Below are 22,130 nucleotides of genomic sequence, written 5' to 3' on the forward strand. Positions count from 1 at the left end.
AAGTGGTTTGATGCAATGAATGTACACAACTACTATGAAGGTATACACACTCAAAGATTTTCAAAAGCCTTATGAATCAGCAAAGGATGACAGATTAGTGGTATGTTAATCGTGAACATAACATAATAAGCTATTGTTTCTATGACATACAGCTAGTTCATGGATGAATTCCAACAGTACCTCATAGACTGGGAAGAATCAGTTGACCAACAACCTGGCTACCCCAAGGAAGAGAAAGCATTTATGTTACTAAGCAGAGAAACACGTCTTGGACTTAGAATGGCTGATTGTAAGGGTGCATAAGTTATATCAAAATAAATTATTTTGCTAATAGGTATGTCATTCAAAGGGCTGGTTCAATACATTTTCACTATTCCTGGGGTAAAATCTTTCTTAAGTCAGCGGCTGTGTCAGGATCCTTTAGAACGATTTTTTGGACTACAGAGACAATGTGGTGGTGTACATGATAATCCAAATGCTAAAGAATTTTGCAACAACACTCAAGCACTGAGAGTTGTGAACTCAGTAGCCAGGGCTTCAAGGGGAGGAAACTGTCGCAAAGGAAAACAAGACACTTCACTAAGTAATGAAGATATTAATGAGCCACTACCAAAGCGAGCACGCATATCAAAGAACTGTTGACTAGATTTATATCTTTATTTCATTAGCTACATGAAATGTGCATATGCATAGTAGTATTGGTAGCAGATTAGTAGTGTGTGAGTTTGTGTGCATGCGTGCATGTGTACATGTGTGTGAAGTGAGTATTGTACGTGCTGCTTTTTATTCACTTAATTGCCAATAGTTGTTTTTGTAATCCTTTAGACTTCCCAGTTGTTGTCTGGGTATCCTGCTTATACTTCTCGATCCAATTATTAGCATATGAAAATCCATGTATTGTGACCCATTCATTTACAATCATCTCAAGTAGGACATTGCCAATCTCTTCTTCCCATTCTGTGCAAACTATGCTCCAAAAGAACTGGACATTGTCATTGTTCAGCAGAATTTGCTTGCTCTCTGCCCCTAGAAATGGAAAATGTTGCTAATTGATCTGCTTTCGTAATTGTGTTTCTAAGGCCACAAACAACTGGTATGTATCATTATTGACTCTTTTCAGTCCACCTCTGTCTATCAAACTGATCCAATCTGTTGAGTGAAATCATCATTTCTTTTATCGAGCAGATTTCTCAAAAGAGAAATTAATACCTCTTTATGCTGATGGCTTGACCGATATAGCTTCTTCTTTAATGACCTTGGCATGTACCCTGCAGCATAGCGAAGTCCATTCCTTTCTTCATATGTAAGTGCAGCCTCTTCAGTTTTGATGGTAATATTAGTGGAAATTGGGTATTTTAGTTTAGTTAGTTCCTTCAGCACATGATCTAGTAGTGATGATCTCGGCAAAAAATTGGTGACCCTTCAGTGCCCACTGTTTTACAAAAGTTCTTCCATAAGTCCAGATAGTTAGCTGATGTACGCAGTGTGTGGTATGCACTCCACATTTTCTCCCTCTGGAATTTTCCCCTTGTATCTGAAGCATGATTCGATGGATTTCATTAGGTTTTCTTCAAATCTTTTTGTTTCCGCATTGTTCTCAGGCTGTTCAATCCATTTCTTCATTTCTCTTGCTATCCTAATTACATTTCTTGCTGTTTGTGATGGCACTGTAAAATATTCTTCTTTCAAAATTAACTCAATTCCACTTTTCACAAATCCGGATCCATTAGCTGTAGATAGAGAGTAAAAACAATAATATATGGCATGGATATAATTCCCAGATGCTGGCAGGAGAATGGACTACTTGAACATTAGGGACCCGCCTATTATGCTCATAATTTTACCTATTATGCTATGCTGCACTGCTCAAAAATTTACCTGTTATGCTTAAATTTATGCTCAATACTTACCCATTATGCTCAAATTATGTCCAATTATTTATGCCTCAGTTCTCATGCTCTGCTAATAATTTCCAATCTATGGATAAGTAATAAGTGGCTGCAGTACAAACTTACTTGTCAAAATGCATATCACAGAAAAGATCGATATACTCTAATAGAACAGTCAGCTATGAGATTGTTCTGTTAGAATTGCTGACTGTTCTATTAGAGTATATCGATCTTTCTGTGATAGCTATTTTGATAAGCAAGAATTTATACTATTACACACTGAAATATTCTACCTATTATGCTAGCATTATGCTCAATGCTTCCAGACACCTATTATGCTCATAATTTAATAATATGCAAGCATAATCGGCGGGTCCCTATTGAACATTAACTTTTGGTATAAAGTTATCAGCTATGGAAACTGATATGGTTCAATTTGTAACCAAAATGTAGGCGAAGCTGGCAATTAGTACCGTATAGCTAGTTTGTCACTGCTAATCGTAAGCCACACCCTTTATAAGCTACAACGTCAAATAATTAGTTAGCAGATAACAAGAACTGAGTTAAGTACCTGCACCTGCCATGCACTTTCTTTAGCTGTTAAACCGATAACTAGAAGGAACCAAAACTTCGCTGAATTTAATCACTATACGCACTGATAACACGGATAGAAAACGGTTGCTAGGTAAATACGAGCGCGTTTCCAATCCCGCTTACGCCCTCTATTATCTCTGCCACTATGAAGAAGATACAACACTTACTTCGCTTCCTTCATGTATATCGCTCTTCTTTCTTCGTTTGTGGCAGGTTATTTCATCAGAAAAGACATTTTCTCGTTGGGCGCGCCACGCGTTAAACAAGCCACAGACTAATTAGATAATTACTGAGACCATGGGAATCCATCAGTAAACCCCAGCTGTGTGTAATTGTAGAAGAGAACCTTCCCCTGACTAATTATATGCCATATTTGAGTATAGGCGGGCGTGATTAACCACATTCCGTATACGCGAATTTAAGGGGTTTCACACGCGCGGTGGTAATTTTCGTCCGGGAGAAGTGAATCACGATTAATCAGGCTTCAAATGTTCGCCCAGATTGTGAGGCTGGTCATAGTCCTCTCAGGACTTTTAGTCACCACAGGTCAGTCATAGTTTAATGAGTGTTGTGATGTCGACGAGGGACGCGTCATGCAAAACTTTAGGTAGGCATTCCAGACTGATCTTAAAATTTTGGAAAAACGGGCTTTTTATATGCTCAATAGATAGAGTATTGATTGCTGATCTCAGAAATATATAGTTTGTTGGGTTGGAATTAGCTACTTTGGCATGCACAGTGCTTAAAAACTGAAAAAAAGGTACATTTTTTTCTCCAGGGCTCCCCATACATTTTACAGGGGAAAATGGCACAATTGAATCAGGAAGCCATCTAGCAATCTGGACTATCTTGAAACTGCAATTGCTTCTAGCTGCAAGTTTGTACATGTATTGAGAGTAACTTCAAGTCTTATTGGATCTCAGCGATCTTTGTATGCTTTGTGGTGAGCAAATATGTTTCACCTACTGCACACTTCTCAATACAATGGTGTATGCCCTTAGGCAAGTGGCTATCTCAAGTTGGTAAAAACATCAAGTTAACAACTTATAAAGGTAAACAACTAAAGTGGAGGTGCCACAATGATGCAACAATACTTAAGGTGGAGTTGTGGTTTCAATTATGGCATTGTTATGCCGACTTTGAAGTGGTTTATACTTTTGAGCTGATGACACAACCATCAGAAAATTGCTCTGGAGCTGAAAATCGCTAACCCGAGCAAAGTAACTACGCACTTTAAAGTAAGCACCAGTGACTACCTTCCACCCGACAGTACGTTTTTTAAAGTTTTAAAGTATTCTACATACATTACAAGGCTTGAAAAGATTACAAAACAACACAGAATTTACTTATATGTAACGCGCACGATAAAACTAAGATTTTCATGATGATCAGCATGTGGACAAACCCCACAGCGATTTTCACCCTCATTGGAGCTCGGACGACGGAGCAATCCCAAGTTGAACACGAGTTGTCATTTTGTGCTAGGGTTCTATTGGGGAATATATGGAGAATTTTTTTGTTAAAAAATCTCGGATACTGGAATGCCTACTTTAGGCATTAAAAAAAAAATTCTTAGTGAGTAACGTTTGGACGATAAAGGGGTTCATTTCAACACACTGAAAAATGGTGTTGGAGGGAATGTGGAGTTGTACTTGTCAAGGGCGTAACCAGAAATTTTAAATAGGCGAGGCAAACTCCAGGGGCAGATCTAGGATTTACGTTGCTAAGATGGCGGTTGTAGAGTCTCAAAGTGCTCTCTCTCCCGACCATCCTATTGACGTTATTTGTGGTTCCTTATCGGCCAAACTGTTCCTTGATAAGCTCAAGGATGGTTTCAGTCGTTGTATTTCATTTACTGCCGGGAATGGGTCGTTTATGACCCAGAGCTCTCAACTCTCACGCATTGCGCGTGAGACACACGCATTTGACTCCAATCTCACTCTTGGTTTTGCAACTCATGCATGGTTTTGCAAAAATCTCACGCATTTTTCAGAAACAGACTGTCTAGCTTTATAACGTAGTCTCTATTAACTTACAATCCAAGCCCTTTACAATCTTTGTACTCCGCGACAACGATCCGTATACTTTCATGCTTGAGATTTCGTAGTAAACGGCGCCGGCTCTCTTGTATCACATGCAAATACACGTGCAGCTGCACTGTGATGCTGCAGCAAATTTAATTTTTATCTCTAAGGCTTCCTGTAGTGAATAGCACCCAATATTATTCACAGTGGTTGTTTACTTGTAATATCTGGTTAGCTCAGTACAAGTTACTCCCCTTTCACAGTGGCCTTTGTGCCAGCATTGCCGGTTATGGTGTTTTCTTTGTGTATTGAATACAATAAAGCTCACAGTAGCAAACAATAACTCTATAGACTATGTTACATACTGTAGCTAAATAGTATAGTTGTACCATGCAAGTGAGTTGTTTTTACTGCTTTATCACTTATATTAATAATAATATTTTAAGATGCTCTCAAATCTGTATAATCTAGCTATTTTTCAAAATTTTCCCAGGGTACATGGCCACCAGACCCCTTAGCTAAGTATGTTTTGCATACTGTCGGATGTTCACCAGCATGTCTCACTCCTACATACTTATTTCTCACTCATTTTAAACTCAGTCATCACTCTAAGGTAACTGACAGGTTGAGAGCTCTGATGACCCCTTGTGAGTTTGAGCGTCGCGCTGGTCGCTCTTCATCCAAGAACTGGAAGAGAACAATTCGTTACGCAGGGAAGCCCATTAGTGACTTTCTTCAGTGTGTTGTGAATCAGAATGGCAAAAAGGAAGTTAGTTTTGTCACCTCCAGCCCGCCATTGTTACGCTCGACAGTCGCTGACACAGCAAGTCTTACTTTGTCGGTATCTACGTGTTCTTCAGCTGGTCGTGGCCCAATTGTCACTTCAGCAATTCCTGATAAAGTCGTGTCCACTTCAACAAGTTCTGTTAAAGTTGTGTCCTCTCCAGCAAGTCCTGATAAATGTGTTCCTATTCCAGCAAGTCTTAAAGGTGTGTCTTTTCCAGCAAGTCCTGATAATCCTGTTACTTTTCCAGCAAGTCTTAAAGCTGTGTCCTCTTCAACAAGTCCTGTTAATGTTATCACTATTCCAGTAAGTCCTGTTAAAGTTGTGTCCTCTCCATCAAATCCTAATAAAGTTGTTCCTTCTCCAGCAAGTCCTGATGAAGTCTTGTCCTCTTCAGCAAGCCCTGATAAAGTTGTTATTCCAGTAAATGTTGTGTCCTCTATGGCAAGTCCTGATAAAGGTGTTACTATTCCAGCAAGTCCTGATAAAGCAGTGTCCTCTCCAGCAAGTCCTGATAAAGTTGTTCTTTCTCCAGCAAGTTCTGATGTAGTTTTGTCCTGTTCAGCAAGCCCTGATAAACTTGTTACTATTCCAGCAAGTCCTGATAAAGTTGTGCCCTCTCCAGCAAGTTCAGACAGTCGTGATTTGTCTCACACTATGATGCAGTCATCTTTGCAGCCCTCACCAATGATGGCGGATATCCCAGCCAGTGCTTCCTCGGCTGATCACTTTTCTTCACTTCTATCTTGTCCTATTTGTAATAAATCCTGTTCCTCCTGTTCTCTTTTATGGCAACACATCAACTCGGTTCACATATCTAGGTATGTTTTTCCATCTGCGACTTTCTTTGCTTGCTGTAACCGTCTTATTTGCACTGTTCCCTCCTGCCATTGGGCTACTCATGAACGTTTTCGTAAAACAGGCTGCAGACGTTTACTTAAGCCTGGTCAGTGCTGTAATGCTCCATTAGTTTCTGCTTCTGATCTTCCTTTCTTAATTTGTGATCAGTCTGAAAGTCAGTCTCCCACTTCTCCTTCACCAGCTTCCTTAGCTTTCTCCACCAGTATTCCTTCTGATCCTTTAGAGTTAGCCCTTCTGTCAGCTTCTGCATGTTGTTTTGTTGGCCCTCTTCATCTTGAGTCTGAGGCTCTTTCTGTAGTGATGAATTATGTTATGACCTGTCCTGTCTCAACTGTTGTTCACATTCCCCGCAGTGTTTGTCCTTTGCTAGCTAGAGTCTTGTCTACTGAGTTTCGAAATGCAATTTCTTCAGTCTGGGGCTTTATGCATCTTTTTCTGTTTGCTAAACTGGCACTACGTATGCCTCCACTTCGTCAGCGCCGCCGTCGTTTTATTTTAGCTTCTGTTTTGCTAGACCGCCTTCATCTCTGGTCTCAGCCAGATGGTTTGTATAATCTTTGGAAAGCTCTACAAGATGATTTACATGTCTCTCACCCCAGTCACTGTATTCAGTCTTCAAACACTATATTTCTCGAGCTTTGTTCTGGGCTCGGGAAGGTAGGTACAGTAATGCTGTACAGTCTCTTACTTCTACTGGTGTGGCTGATAAGAATGATGATTTGGCATTTCAAGAGTTGCTTCAGCGACATCCTGTCTCTGATCCACCTTCTTGTTCGGCCCCCAAGACTGCTTCTTTAGTTGTAGATGAATCTGCTGTATTAATATGCTTGAAGGGTTTTCCTCGTGGTACCAGTCCTGGTACCTCTGGTTTACGGGCACAACACCTTCTTGATGCAGTCAGTGGCCACACTGTACCTTCTGCTGAACTTTGCCTTACCACCCTCACTTGTCTGATGAACTTTTTGCTTTCTGGAAAAGCTTCTCCATCGCTTGCCCCTTGGTTGTGTGGTGCCCCTTTAACAGCTCTTCTGAAAAAGAACGGGGGTGCTCGCCCTATTGTAGTTGGTGAAATTCTCCGTTGCCTTGCCAGTCGTCTGTGCTGTCAGTTTGCTTGTCCCTTTCTCTCTGAATTTTTCCTACCTTATGGTCAAGTGGGTGTTGGTATCCCAGGTGGTCTTGAGGCAGCTATCCATGCTGTCCGTCATTCTCTTTCCCAATTTGGCAATGATGAATCTCTAGCTCTACTCAAAATAGACATGAAGAATGCATTTAATGAATGTAATCGCTCAGCTTTTTTTGATGGTGTGTGTAAAGAGTTTCCAGAGATTTCCCCCTGGGTGTATTGGTGCTACAGTCAACCTGCTGAGCTGAGGTTTGGCCACAGGCGTATTCTTGCTTCCACAGGTGTCCAATAGGGAGATCCTCTTGGTCCCTTACTTTTTTCTTTGGTGTTGGTGCAATTTCTTCGTTCCATCTCTTTTAGTGAAACATGTCTTCTTAACCTGTGGTATTTTGATGATGGCACATTTATAGGTACTAGATCTTGTCTTCACGCATTACTTTCACATTTTACTGAGTCGGGTCCCAGTTTTGGTCTTTACATCAATCTATCCAAGTGTGAACTATACTGGCCTTCTGGTGACAGTTCTTTTCCTAACTTTCACCCTGCCATCAAGCGTATTAACCCCAAGAACAGTGGTTTGGAGCTTCTTGGATCTCCTATTTGGGGACCTCCACAGTTTTATGATGCCTTTTTATCTGTTCAATTTGATAAAATAGTTGCAATTCAGGATAAACTGGTTGACCTCGAGGACCCTCCAGTAGAGTTGCATCTGCTTAGGAGCTGTCTTAGCGTTTGCAAGGTCACTCACCTTTTATAGTGCCACCATGCATAAACTTCCAAGATTTAGTCACGATTTTTAAAATTCTGTAACTCTGTAATGGAAAGTGCTATTACCATGAAATTTGGAACAGTTAAACAAAATTAGGCACCTACAATTTGAGTCAATTTTCAGGTTGTTTCAAAGTTGCATTTCTAAGTTGCAGACCTATCCCTTCATAAATCCTGATTTTTCACGAAAAATGCATCAACTGAGTGACAGTTTAAGATAAACTAGATTTACAGCATTTGATGTGTTCACCTATGGTACTGTGAAAATGTTACAGAGCATTTTCTTGATTGCTGCTTTAAAATCAGTTATACAAGCAAATAACTGAAAAACTTAAAACGCATCAACTACTGCATACCTTGCAGGAATCTAAATTCTTTTTACAGAATAGAATGTATATTATATATGTAAAAAAGTTACAGAACCATTTTAGCATAGCTTACTTGGTTGAGTAAGTATTGCTCAATCTTTGCAGGCGTGTAGAAATTTTCACTTTAAAATTTTGTAAAATCAATTTAAAATATGTGATAATCTAAGTTCATTGGCCTAAATTTTGTTCAGCAGTTCATAAAAAGCAGCACAAAAGTGTGTGAGGTGGTAAGAAGTTGCAGTTTTAAAGTTGAAAAAAATATTTTTAAATATTTTTGGAAGTTTATGCCTGGGCGCACTATACGTTGTGTGCCATTTTCCTCTTTGGGTTCCTTTCCCTCACATTTTGACCTTAGGTTGCGAGAATGCCTTAGTAGAATCTTGTGTTGTGGAATTTCTGATAGTAGTTGGACACAAGCCACCTTGCCATTTAGGTTAGGAGGCTTGGGCCTACGTGAATCTGAGCGTTCTGCTACTCCTGCATTTGTGGGGTCCTGTAATTCTTCCCGTATTTTAGTGTCGCGTTTAGTGGAAACTTTTGATGTTTTTATGCCATTTCCCGGGGAGGATTGTTCCCTCGCTTTCTTCGAAGGTATGTCTGTTTCTATGTTGCAAAACTCCTCTCAAACTGACCTTCAAGCCATTTTAGATAATTCACTTTTTAAACAGCTTGTAAGCAGTTCCACCATTCATGATCAAGCACGTATGTGTGCTTTATCACATTCTTCTGGCACCAGCAGTGGTTGGCTTAAAGCACTTCCACAGCCTGCTTTGGGTCTAGCTATTCCTCCTCACGATTTTACTATAGCTTTACGTTTGTGGCTTGGCATTCCTTTGTTCCCTTCTTTACCACTCTGTACTTGTCTATCTGTCATTGACCAGTTTGGTGATCATCTGCTGGGGTGCTCTCATGGTCCCTTGAGGATCCAGCATCATAATGCTTTAGTGTCTGTTGTACACCATGCCTTGCTCCAAGATCACCCTGGTGTTCTTAGGGAGCAAGGCATTCCATCTGACCGATCTCGTCCTGGCGACATATACCACCCTGACTTTCATCTTGGTCGTCCTGCCTATTTTGATCTCTCCGTCAGGAGTACCACTCAGTCTGCTGTCATATCTTCTACTTCTTCTCAGGCTGGGGTGGCCGCTGCAGCTAAGGACAACCAATACCAGGACATTGTGAATGATAATGAAGGAGATTTTATCCCTCTTGTATGTGAGACCTTTGGTGTTTGGTCACCATATGCCCTATCAATTTTAGGATCCATAGCTGACAGAACAACTATTAGAAACGGTTTACCTCAAAAGTTTGCTAGGCGCCAACTTCTCCAGCAACTGTCTGTGACTTTGTGGAGGTACAATGCAAAAATGATACTTCGCCAGTATTCGCTTACTGCTGAGGACGAATTTCCTGACTTTAACATTGGTTAAGTTAAGTACGTATAGGTAGTAATAAGTATATAGTTAGGTAATAAGTAGTAGTATGTTGCAGTTTTCAGTATGTACGTGTGTTATGATTTGTGATGTCAGGGATTATGATCTAGGATTTTGCTTAGGGTAGTATAGAAGTGACCTCATAGTGTGCGAAGCATATTCTGCGAAATGCGAAGCATTTTGCCTTCTGTGGGCATGCCCTCCCCCAGGAAATTTTTAAAAATTAGGTGTTTCAAGTTTGAATCTCTGGAGGCAATTTTAGTCATACTATGGTAATAATTATTGCAAAGAATGTGCACTGGAAAATTAATACAATTATTATGTACAATAGCTGAATGTACAATAGCTTATAACACCTTCTGTAAGTGCATGCCCCTTGGAGTTTTGAACTGTCAAAGAAGCACTTGGTTAAAACTCAGGTGTTGACTCAGGCTGAGAAGAATGAGCAGCAGACCCTACAAGCATAAAGGGCATTACTTAATCTATAAGTCAAAGCTATTCTCTAGATTAGTTAGTTATTACTAGCCTATTATATGCAAACTAGCATTGGTGTGGTTATAATAGAATACTTTGGAATTGAAAATATTAAAATTAATACCTAGAATTAACTAAACTCAACCCATAAATGTAGAATGGTCTTTTGGTGCTTCTTTTTTGGTTGTTGTGACCATAGGCATAGCAAGATATTTTTAGATAGGGGCCGGCTCTAGTTTAGTGTTGAAGAGCAAAAAGAAAAAGTCAAAACCTACTAAGAATGGCTGCCCTCCACTAAATGATAATTTTTATCACTGATAAAGTACATAAAAATCCTTATTCACAACTTCATAGTTTGCCACACTGCTTCTCTGAATACTGCAAATGCTTCATTAGAGTAAGTGACTGCTCTATTAGAGTATCTCGATCTTTTTTGAATTTACAGTCATAAAATCACAAGGGGGCTCCAGCTCCCCTTTCCCCCCGGATTTTTACGCCTATGGTTGTGACTCAATGTGGTCCTCACTCTGATCATCCATTTTTAGTAACAAAAAAAAGAATCGCCTAACCATTCAAAAAAATTCTAATAAGTGCCAACTATTGTTTGTAACGAAGCAGTACCAAGGGTAATCTGCTATGGATGGATTCGTACTAATTTCCATGGTAAGTTGCACTAAATGACATATAAATTGTTGTAACATTAAGTTTCAAGTATCAAAAAGTTCGCTACTAGCTTCTCACTTCAATTACTAATATTTGGTGAGGCAGCTGCCTCACCTGCCCACATGGTAGGTATGCCCCTGCCTGTACCATGGGGCAGGGCATACTGCTAATATGGTCTTACAAAGGTTCCATTTGTGCAAACTGACTGAATGTGTGGAATCCACATGGGGTGGTTGTGTTTCCAAGTTTTGGCACCTTTGTAAATCTTACTCCCCTAATCTGTACTTAGTACAACAAATAATCATGCAGGAGTGTAGCCAGACTTTTGGTGATGCCAGGGCCTAGGTCTATATAGCTGTAAGCTAAACACCAAAAAAAGTTACCACCTACTGACAATATCTCCAGGGACATAGCCAGGATTTTCTTGAAAAATGATGTATACACAAAATGTGCTCATAGGCAGTAACATTAAAGGTGCTGTTTGTGCATCAAACCTACACACTGCTGTTTATGCAGCTTATAGAAACTATAAACCTATTGTAGCTAATACTAATTTAATCTTCACTTCCAGACAGCCAACTTCAAATTTTCTAGTACACGGGATCCCTCCACACTTGAGTTGCTTAGTTGCAATACTTTCTTCCAAGTATACATTATTCTTGGTTGGTATTCCTGTTGATTATCAGTAACTTTAGACTTGGTTTGTACTCCAGTGTATTTGAGACATCACGTGCCCACAACATGTGACAAAAAAACAAACCATTACATCGACTATTCACAGTTTGTGCTCACCTGACACATGTATAACACGACCACTCAAGTTTATCGCAGCCGCTGCCTTGTAATATGTCCGCCTCAACCAATCAACAGTCCTTCACCATTTCCACCATGCATCACATGCATTACTGATCATGTGATGCAATTAGGCATGAGGCTATTATGCTCCAAAAATTGAGCATTATGCTTTTGAGCAGTGCTCAAAAAAACCACCTATTATGCTTTTGAGAATTACCCATTATTCCCAAAATTATGCCACCATAATTGGTTGATAATGCCAGTTTATTGCTGTATCATACCATTTTCGTTGATATTTAAGCTTTGAATTCTTTAGCTGGTTGCTGTATTAGAGTATTTCATCAATGTGACTGCTTTATTAGAGTAAATAATAGTCGTTGACTGTTCTATTAGAGTTTCTGACTGCTCTATTAGAGTATCTCGATCTTTTTTAACGGAATTGTGCAATCTGTAGATTTTCCTAGTGTTAAAGCTTTATAATCATCTCAAAATGCTAGCATAATTCCTGATTTCCACACATACCTATTATGCCCGAAATTATGCCGGCATAATCGCCGCATCCCTAGATGCAATAGATCTCGATGATTTGCAATAGTTCAGCATTAATGCAATGTGACCCTCAAGAGTAGTACAGAGGAGCGCTAGAGTGCAAGTAGATACCAGAGAGCTCCAGGAGTCCAAGGCTGTAAGATTTGATGTGATTTTAGAATATTTATCCTCTGAAAGGGGGGAGGGTTTGCCGAATCCTTGGCTATGCCCTTGATCTCCCCTCCACCAACTACATCTCCTTACATACATACCATGCATACATACGTAGCTTGCTACACTTTTTCTTTCTTCTACACTGTTTTTCTTAATACTGTGACAAATTTATTGGAGTATCTCGATCTGACTGCCCTATTAGAGTATCTCGAAAAATATTGATGCCCACATTGCCCAGGCCTGGGCCCGGATGGCCTGGGTTCTGGCTACGCCTCTGTAATCATGTATGTGCAATTTTTTGAGTAATGGAGTAGCATTACCCTAAAACTATTTGACATGCACTAACAGCCAGCCACAGGCTTACTGGACATGTGCCTTAAATTGTTTTATGAAAGACATGTGTGTATGTGTGTTTGTCTTTCTGCACTCACATGAGTATGTACATTAATCCTGTATGAGAAATCAAGTGCTACATTGAATTTCCAGGCAGATAAGCTTTACTTTAAGGTGGTTACTTCATGCAGGTTTGATATACAGATTAAGTGAGTTTATTAGGATATTCATTGTGAAGTCTTACTATATGGGTGTCAAGCAGCCGAAAAACATTATAGCTGGCCTACTAAGCTGCTGGTAATAATGAATTCCTCTGAGTTGAAGGGGATGTGTCCCTTACACCTTACATACGCGAGCAAAAGCTAAAATAGCGGCTTTGAGGCTTTGCCAGGGGAATTAGCATAAATTTGCTAAACAAACAACAGAATAGTACAAGTGTCTAGCAAGCTACATGATGTCTGGTTTTATAGAAATAGTGCAATATCATCTTGGTATGATATTCTCCATATAAGAATAGTTGGCCATGTTTTACATATGTGACATTGTACTTGTTCCATCAGTCACACAATTTTATTCGTGTATTTTTGGTATGTTGTCATCCTGCTTCACTGGTTAGTAGTAATTAAGTAGAGATTTCCAAGACTTTATGATGGGATCATGATATGCAATGACCACATGTAGGGATTATATCTAACTGTGTACAATTATCCAGTGATCCAAGAACGCTGTTTTGTTGACATGCTGTGGTTGCTAATAGTGATTATGTTCACTGAATTAGAATAGCTTCTACATAGTAAAGGACACCACTTGTTCCTATGGGAAAATTATTGTCAACCTGGTCACTTATTTGGTTATTGGTATAACGCAAATGTGGCTGGGTCTGGGAACCAGTCTTTGATTTTTCACAGCTATATGAATAAACTATCAAATTTATAATCAAAAGCAGCTAGGCTTGAGTGGTCAGCTTTTGCTAGCTGCTTTTCCCAAGCACAGTAGTGATCTGTACAAATGCTCTGGGGCCTTAATGGAGCTCTGGCCAGCCTGGGGATGGCTGCGTGTGGCTATACAACTCTGTGGGGCTATACAACTCCATGGTATTGAGTACTGTAAATGTCCTTTTGTTTAGCCAGTTTTGAGACCTGATTGGGCCCATAACTTGGCCTAATTCATCCCTACCCCTTCCTCTTTACAAATGTGCAATAAGACCGGTTTTCCCAGACTGGGTCACAAATATCCTCATTAGTGCTCTAGCAGTTGTTGTATACTCTCCTTCTCTCTCTCTCTCTCTCTCTCTCTCTCTCTCTCTCTCTCTCTCTCTCTCTCTCTCTCTCTCTCTCTCTCTCTCTCTCTCTCTCTCTCTCTCTCTCTCTCTCTCTCTCTCTCTCTCACACACACACACACACACACACACACACACACACACACACACACACACACACACACACACACACACACACACACACACACATGTACACACGCACACATACACACAAAGCCTATGGTAACTGTACGAAACACAACTATTGCCGCCCAGTGAACCAGTGCTGGCATACAGTGCCGGTATACAACTCAAGCACTCGAGCCTTTTGCAGGCAAAATCCTCCTTGGGCAGGGCTAGCAACCTGCAGGAGGTCTCATGAAGAGAGGTCACAAAACCCAAAGTTCAACAACTACCCCAACACCATTAAACAAGACAAGGACAGTTGGGCATTTGCTTTCCCAGACCCATTGATGTTACAGCTGGATGGGCTGCTTCCCCAGATACCACCAGGTTCCCAATATACAACTGGGTAAACTGAAGCAATGTGAGTAAAGTTTAAGGAAACAACAACACCACCAATCAAACCTGGAATGTTTTGAGTACTAGTCCGATGTTTAGCCACTTGGCTATCCTTCCTCTCTGTCTCTGTGTGTGTCTCTCTCTGTGTGCGTCTCTGTCTGTCTCTGTCTCTCACTCTCTCTCTCTCACTCACTCACATACACACACACACACACACACACACACACACACACACACTCACACTCACACTCACACTCACACACACACACACACACACACACACACTCACACTCACACTCACACTCACACTCACACTCACACTCACACACACACACACACACACACACACACACACACACAAACACACACACACACACACACAAACACATGCTACACAAACACTTTTTCTTTACAGAAGCTGCACCAGTAGGGCAGTTGCCTTTTAAAAATCAGAATTCTTGATAGTGTATAATTATTCTCTATCTATGACTAGAAGGGTATCACATGTTTCATTGAATTTTGTAAACATTGATTTTATGTAACGGGTTTATTATTGAGTGATTGCAACTATTTGACAAACTGTAGTTCTAAAATCCATTTCCCACGCATGTGTCACATCAGGCCTTTTCACACTACAGTCGAATGTGCATTGAAGCCTGATCAAACGATTTCACACCTGAGCCAGATTGACCTCAATGCACATTCAATCCGGCTTCATGTCAATCCACCTCAAGAGGTGAATTGCTGGACTTGATGTGCATTAGCTTCATTACCAAGGAGGCACCGTACAGTTTCCAGATATCTCACTCAATGCATGAGTATTGTGCCAAGACTAAAGTGACGGCATACCTAGTGTTATACTCGGCTTGTGGAAGTGATACAGTGACCATGAATGAGTGTTGAAGGAATAGTGTACCCTTCTGAAATCATCATTCCTGGTACAGGTTTCCTCCTAAGAATTAACCAGCTTCTTGGCACCTAAAGTTTTGTAAGTGTACTAACAACATTCCTTGCTGCGAATCCTTTTCTGACTCCAATGGAATATGAAGAAGGTAGTACAATAACCAACGCCATTTAATTTTTCTTTACATAATCATGATCAGGTAATCAATCACGTGTTATAAAAGCGAATTGAATTCAGTTGCTGCACACGTTGTGTGAAATGGATTGACGTGCATGTGATCCATTTTTTTCAGTCTGACCACAGCTGGACCCTCATTCAATGCGCATTAAGTGTGAAAAGGCCTATGCAGTTCCTAGACACCATGGCTTTTGTCATTTCTAACCAGGGCTATATGTATGTATGTACCAGAGCACGTGTATAATAACACCAATATTAACCCTTATGGCCCAAATATGCATACCTTGCACAAAGCACTGTAACTTTCAAAGTGTCCATGCTATTGCTATGCAATTTACGTCATTCTACTTGTGATGCAATAAGCATTAAAATGATACCTAGGGTTTTACCCTAACGCTAAATGGTAAGGCCAAAACTAGCCATGAAAATAACTTTACGGTAGGGAAACATGCAAACCCTTTACATACCTTTAAAAAATGGTTGATAACTCAGTGGTGGTTGCTCCTATCACCTTGCAACAACTTCCATTGTTAAATTTTCTGTCAGGCCATATATGACCACGTGAGTAAACCCACTTAAACACATGGCAAGAATTTTGAAACGACTCATCACTGTTCATCACTTCATAACAAGTAAGCCACTGTAGTTACAGTGTTCATCCTTCTCTAAGTAGCTCGGTGAACAAAATTTTAATCGATATATATTTGTAAGTATTACGTTATCCCACCTAGTGTCACCATGCGTGACCATATTGTATAAACAAACATTCCCAAACAAGTTTAAGGGTTAAAAAGGACTACAGCAATAAAAAGTACAATCTTATGATGCCTGAGTCTGCACCGTATTAGTCATTTACATTGCTTCAAAACTACATGTAAGGTTTTACTGTAAACGATAATAATATTCATAAAGTTCAAAAGTACTCCATATCCTGTTATGAATATCATATACCATAAGCAGAAAGTAGTTTACACTGCAATCACCCAACTATTCCCTTATATAAACAAGAATGTTTTAGATTGCTATAAACAGCATACAGCATGTGTAATGACTACACAGTCAACACACAAATTATGCCAGCCTTTTCTTGCAACGATACTAATGCTGAAAACATGATGTTGACTGGCAGACACCAATCCGGTACCTCTGTGTTGGATTTACAAGCCTCCCAAAGGAATTCCAATGGGTCCTCTGGTTTTCAGTGTGGCTTGACCATGACCAGGTGTGCACTGTCAGTTGTATGACAATTCAGTTTTGCTGATGTCTGTCCTTGGAAGGTTCTGTGACCCATGATTGAGCATAGACCTATATTTAGCCATACCAAGGTATTAACAAAGCCACAAAACAATATACCGAGGTCCAATACCAAACTGTGATACCGAAATATCAAAAATACCAAACATGTCGCGGTGGTTAGTAGTGAACTACAAGGAGTTAGATGTTGCAGCATCAAATTAAACTCTGTGTTTCCAGAATGGGTAGCTAAGTGAAAATGATTATTACCTTGCCACTTACAGTCTACTACATATATATCATTCCTATTCAACAATATTTTGTTGTACAGTATCCATTCAAGGGCAATACCTATATTTAGTAGTACCAAGGTATTATTTTCAGATAAAGGTTTTTGGTATATAATACCGCAGAGCCCTAAAATTTGAGCAGCACAATAGTACAAAATGTGCATGACTATCTACACTAGTATAACCATACAAGTTTTTCAACAACTTTTAATAGACAGCACATGATCTTAGCTCCTTTCACTAGATCCAAAATAATTATTATTCACACAACACGTGTGTGTGCGTGCATGTGTGTGCATGTTGATGTATGCGATGCAGCATTCTAGAGTACCAGCCTGGTATTTGAAAGGTTCCAGGTTTGATGCCTGGTTACACCTAATTACTGTTGCTGCTGTTTCCTTAAGCAAGAAACTCTACTCACATTCTACCCAGCTGTTTTGTAAGGACCTGCATGATGGCCTGGTGTCAACTGGGGAATCACTTCTCACATAATGGGTGAAGGTCCAGGTATTTTTACACATGTACAAGCTTAAAAGTTCAATACAAAAAGCACAACCTAATTTTACTAACCAACTGCTGCCAGCATCACATGAGAGGCTTACTTGTGTACACTTACTCTAATAGAACATACACCAGTTGACTTTACTCTATTACCATAGTCACTTACACTGTTCGAACAATCAACTAAAGTATCGCTGTACTTTTTCTCTAATGATGAAGGTTGATAACAGATGTACACAGTAGGGGCAGATGTTCCCTCCTGCCTCCTCTCAGGTTAAAACTTTTGCTAGAGTGCTGTAGCAGCCTACATGTATATTGTACTAACTACACTATACTATAGGTAGGTTCACAGTGTGTAGGGGGCACTTGCACTGTGAAAAAGATGGGATATAAGATAGTATTTCCAGTGGCTTATTGAATACAAATAAGCCTTAATATAAATCCTGTATTATACTCATGTTATACTTTAGTGTAATGCATACTATACTAGTACATATATGGTTTCAGTTTATTTACCACATTACCTGAAATAGCTTATATCTAATATAATGCCCACACTATACCATCACATATATGGTTTCAGTATGTTTAACACATTAACTAAAGCCTTATGTGAGATTGTTAGTATAATACAGGTTATACCAAGCTTTTTTGTATTCAATAAGCCACTGGAAATACCATCTTATATCCCTCTTTTTTCACAGTGTTGGGAGTATATTCATGTATTATCTTTTTCTGTTGGGAATACAAAACTAATCCATATACTCTGATAGCGGAGTCAAGTTTGTCGATTGTTACTTTTTTGTGTGTTTAATTTTATGTCTTCTTTGTTAAAAATTTATATGAAAACAATTTCGTAAACGATGTTATCATCACTTCTATACATTATTACTGTGCTGTACTATATAAAGAGTTAGGAAGAGTACCCAATGCTTGTATTGCCCACTGCATTATAATATTGCATCATATCAAGGGTTAATAATAGAGATTATTAACGCTTGATCTCCAGTATAATTGTTTCAGTAAATTTCAGCACAAGGCTTTATCAAAAGGCAAGTACGTGTTTGGTATTAGCCACTGCACTTGTTATAATACTTATTATAAGCCACTGGCATTGTACCACTACTATCAAAATGGCGGCTTCTAGTCAGTGGAGATGGGATAGCACAGGAGGTATGACCCACATTAAGCGCTATCAAAATATCATGGTAATTGCATATTTTGACTTCTAAACTGATGCTTAATCTTGCTTTATATGGGATTAGGCCATCATTATTAAATTCCTTGTTTCCCATCACCACCCACATCAATTATTAGTTAGCCGTACCAATTTTAGTTATTTGATTATAGATTACACGAATGCCCTATTTCATGATAGAAGGAGGCACAGAGTGACCAAGTTTTAAGATAAATGCATTAGCTGTGCATATATGTAAACATAGCAGAAGGGTGGAAGTCCCTCCACTCTTGATCAACAGGGTACATTGGTAGCATCCTTCAAGATCAAGATACTCTAATAGAGCAGTCAGAGACTGAAATAATGAGTCAAGTGTATACCTCTCGCCCACATCAGGTTTTGTTCCATTGGATGATGGGAAACATACAATATAATAATGATGGCCTTACGATCAATTTCCAGTGCTATTCTCTTCCATTGTTGCTGTTTGCCCTCCATTTCATGCAATGAGTTCTGCAATACGTACAATTCATTCTTCATCAATTTACCTTTGTTTCCCATTCATCTTTGCTGACAGCAAAAAGTGTTGATTTGGCAGTAGCATGTGATGGCTTCCCTTCATACAACCAAAGCAGCCATGCAAAACACAGCTATATATGTGACTGTCTCAGCTAAAACCTGACTTGATAGCACACACATATATACTCTTTGAATAAAATGAAATTTTAAAGAGTACGTGAAATTTCCTATGCCTTAATAGAAAATATGCAAATTTTAATTGTACCATTACTCAGGGAAGCAATTTTCAAATCCATTAAACGTATACATGATCTTATTCACCTGCTTGTGGAGAGTTTGAATATCTTTCTTTCGTGTCTGTAGCCCCAAAGGTATGCGCACATGTGTGTTTGTTTACGATTTGGTAGGCATAAACAAAATCATCGGCACCTTTTTATTTAAAACCTCGTCATACTTTTACGCACTAGTTAACACTGTACCTCAGTCAATGTACCACCTTATGGTAAGGCCTACACTGTACAATCCAAATTTCAACGCTGTAGGCCAATTTAAACAAAAGTTATGGCTATGATTGTAAGCACCTGTAGTATGTTTTCCCTATACTCACTCACCAACACTGTACAAATTAATTTTTCCAACCTTACTGGTGTCTAGCAAATCTACTCACCACAACAGGCTAAAATTCTGGTACTCCACTTTTGTACACTAATAAAACAAGTTGATGTTGTGCTACTTCTAAAAACCAGGTGCCATGCAGCTAGCCAACTCATCTGGAATTAACTATAGACAGTATATACTACTATGAATTAACCAACTATGTATTACTACTTTACAATAGGGTAGTTTTGGATTGTGCAATAATATCATGAAATATTCGTAATTCGTTCAATTACGTTGCTATGCACTGCTAAGGAAGCGTTTGTTAAACAAACTGCTTTTATCAACATATTACGCACAAAACTATCTTCTAAACTGTTTTATAGTGTGACTAATGTGTTTTTTCCCACAAATTCTCTCGACAAAGCCTCAAAGCTGCTCTTCATTTTTGTTCGCGTACATAATGCACCTATCAATGTATTGCCCCACCACCCCTCCTCTGGCATAAGTGGGGTTTTACAGGGGGGATTGACACAAAACTGCTGCCCCACTATGGGGCATTTGACGATCGTTCAGTAAGCACCCAAATATAATTTGTTGTAACTTCCTTTGCTATGTCAAATCCGGAGTAAATCCTGCGTTGCAACTGGGGCCAACGGTGGGGATTTGACACGATAGGTTTGCCCTACTATGGGGCATTTAACATTCGGCTGTGTCAAATCCCCACTATAGCCCCATATATGCCCGAGGGGGGGGGGGGGGTAGTGGGGCAATACATTGATAGGTGCATAAGGGATACGCCCCCTTTCAACTCAAAGCGATAGGCTATTCCTGGTAGTGTACGAGGCCTGCACCATTGTTTTTCAGTTGCTAAATGCCTGAAAACCTCAAGGGGAAGGTAGTCTGAGGAAAGTCACCACACCCGTATTTCAGTCCGCCGAAAAGAAACCACCTCAGAGCAAAGTTCACCTGTGCAGAAGTTTAATACAGACTTCATTTCACTTTTACTTCTTACGTTAAAGCTGCTTTTACCAATATTAAACGATTTTGCTAATGTGGGTGCGTGCGGACAAACATAGATAGGTAGATAGGTACACACACACACTTTTACGAAAACAATTTCAGTAAACCAGGCGCACGCCCACAGCCGGCCTTCTGGGCGTGCGCCTGGTTTAAAAATAATAGTGCGAACAAGCTGGGCTTTATCTGATGGTCACATATATCTACTGATGTGTCACCATGGAAAATACGAACAATTTCTGCTATAAATTAAAGCAAGCTACTGTGGGAAGCCATCACGAGTTACCACAAATCAATGCCTTGTGCTCAAGGATAGCAACTTAATGGAAGCGTTTATGGGTGATCTGAAAACACTTTTGGGCTTGATTCTACCTCACCAATACTGTCAAAGTATCATGAAGGTACTGTAAGGCTGGTTTCTGGTTAAAATATTTTTGCGAGAAATCACAAAACTCCATGACCCTAATATACAGTACTATTGTACTGTATGATAAGCAAAATACAAGAATTTCAGGTAGATTATTATAGTCTTGAATGGCTTAATATCGGTATCAGTATCGGCAGATGATATTACCTCAAGCACTGGTATTGGAAGTATCCGTAAAATGTGGTATCGGTATATCCCAATTATATAATCGAGTTAAGGAATCTCTATCTGCTGCAAGGTGAATTATATTTATCAATTGAACAGTATGCAATTCCGCCATTTATTAGAATTATAGCCTAGTTTTCAGTACCATGGCATTTATTCCGGCCCATGGACATATACGGTATATTCTAAACAAAACAATAAAGCCGCATTTTGCTCCATCACTGTACACGTCTCAAAATAGTTTTGCATAACATTTATTGTAAGCAGATGCTTTAACTGGTTCCAGCCTGCTATGGCATTAAACCCTGAGAGTCTACTGCACAAGAAACTGTGCAAACTACCGTACTGCTAAAATGCAACATTGCAATTATAGGGCGTGGTATCCATTTCGTGTGTGAGTGTTCACCACTAGAAACTCAAGATGAATTCTCCCATGTAAAACAGATGCCATGCCCCTTAATTAGTGAATTATTTACTCACTCACAAGCCACATTGCATTAGAGCAATACCGTACATCAGTTGCATCCTC

The 22,130-nt window shown here is 39.6% G+C and overlaps 1 protein-coding gene across 2 annotated transcripts in view; it reads left to right on the top strand.

Annotated features, from left to right (window-relative positions):
- The first annotated feature begins 2,904 nt into the window (after positions 1 to 2,904).
- LOC136255583 (P-selectin-like) overlaps positions 2,905 to 22,130 on the top strand; it is a 107,604-nt gene continuing 88,378 nt past the window's right edge. For both annotated transcript variants that reach the window (XM_066048383.1, XM_066048384.1), the window contains exon 1: positions 2,905 to 3,029. In XM_066048383.1, the coding sequence (XP_065904455.1) occupies positions 2,972 to 3,029 (58 nt within the window). In that variant the 5' untranslated portion in view covers positions 2,905 to 2,971. The remainder of the gene's footprint in view (positions 3,030 to 22,130) is intronic.

Source organism: Dysidea avara, chromosome 5 (genome assembly GCF_963678975.1).
Source record: "Dysidea avara chromosome 5, odDysAvar1.4, whole genome shotgun sequence".
Taxonomy (NCBI): domain Eukaryota; kingdom Metazoa; phylum Porifera; class Demospongiae; order Dictyoceratida; family Dysideidae; genus Dysidea; species Dysidea avara.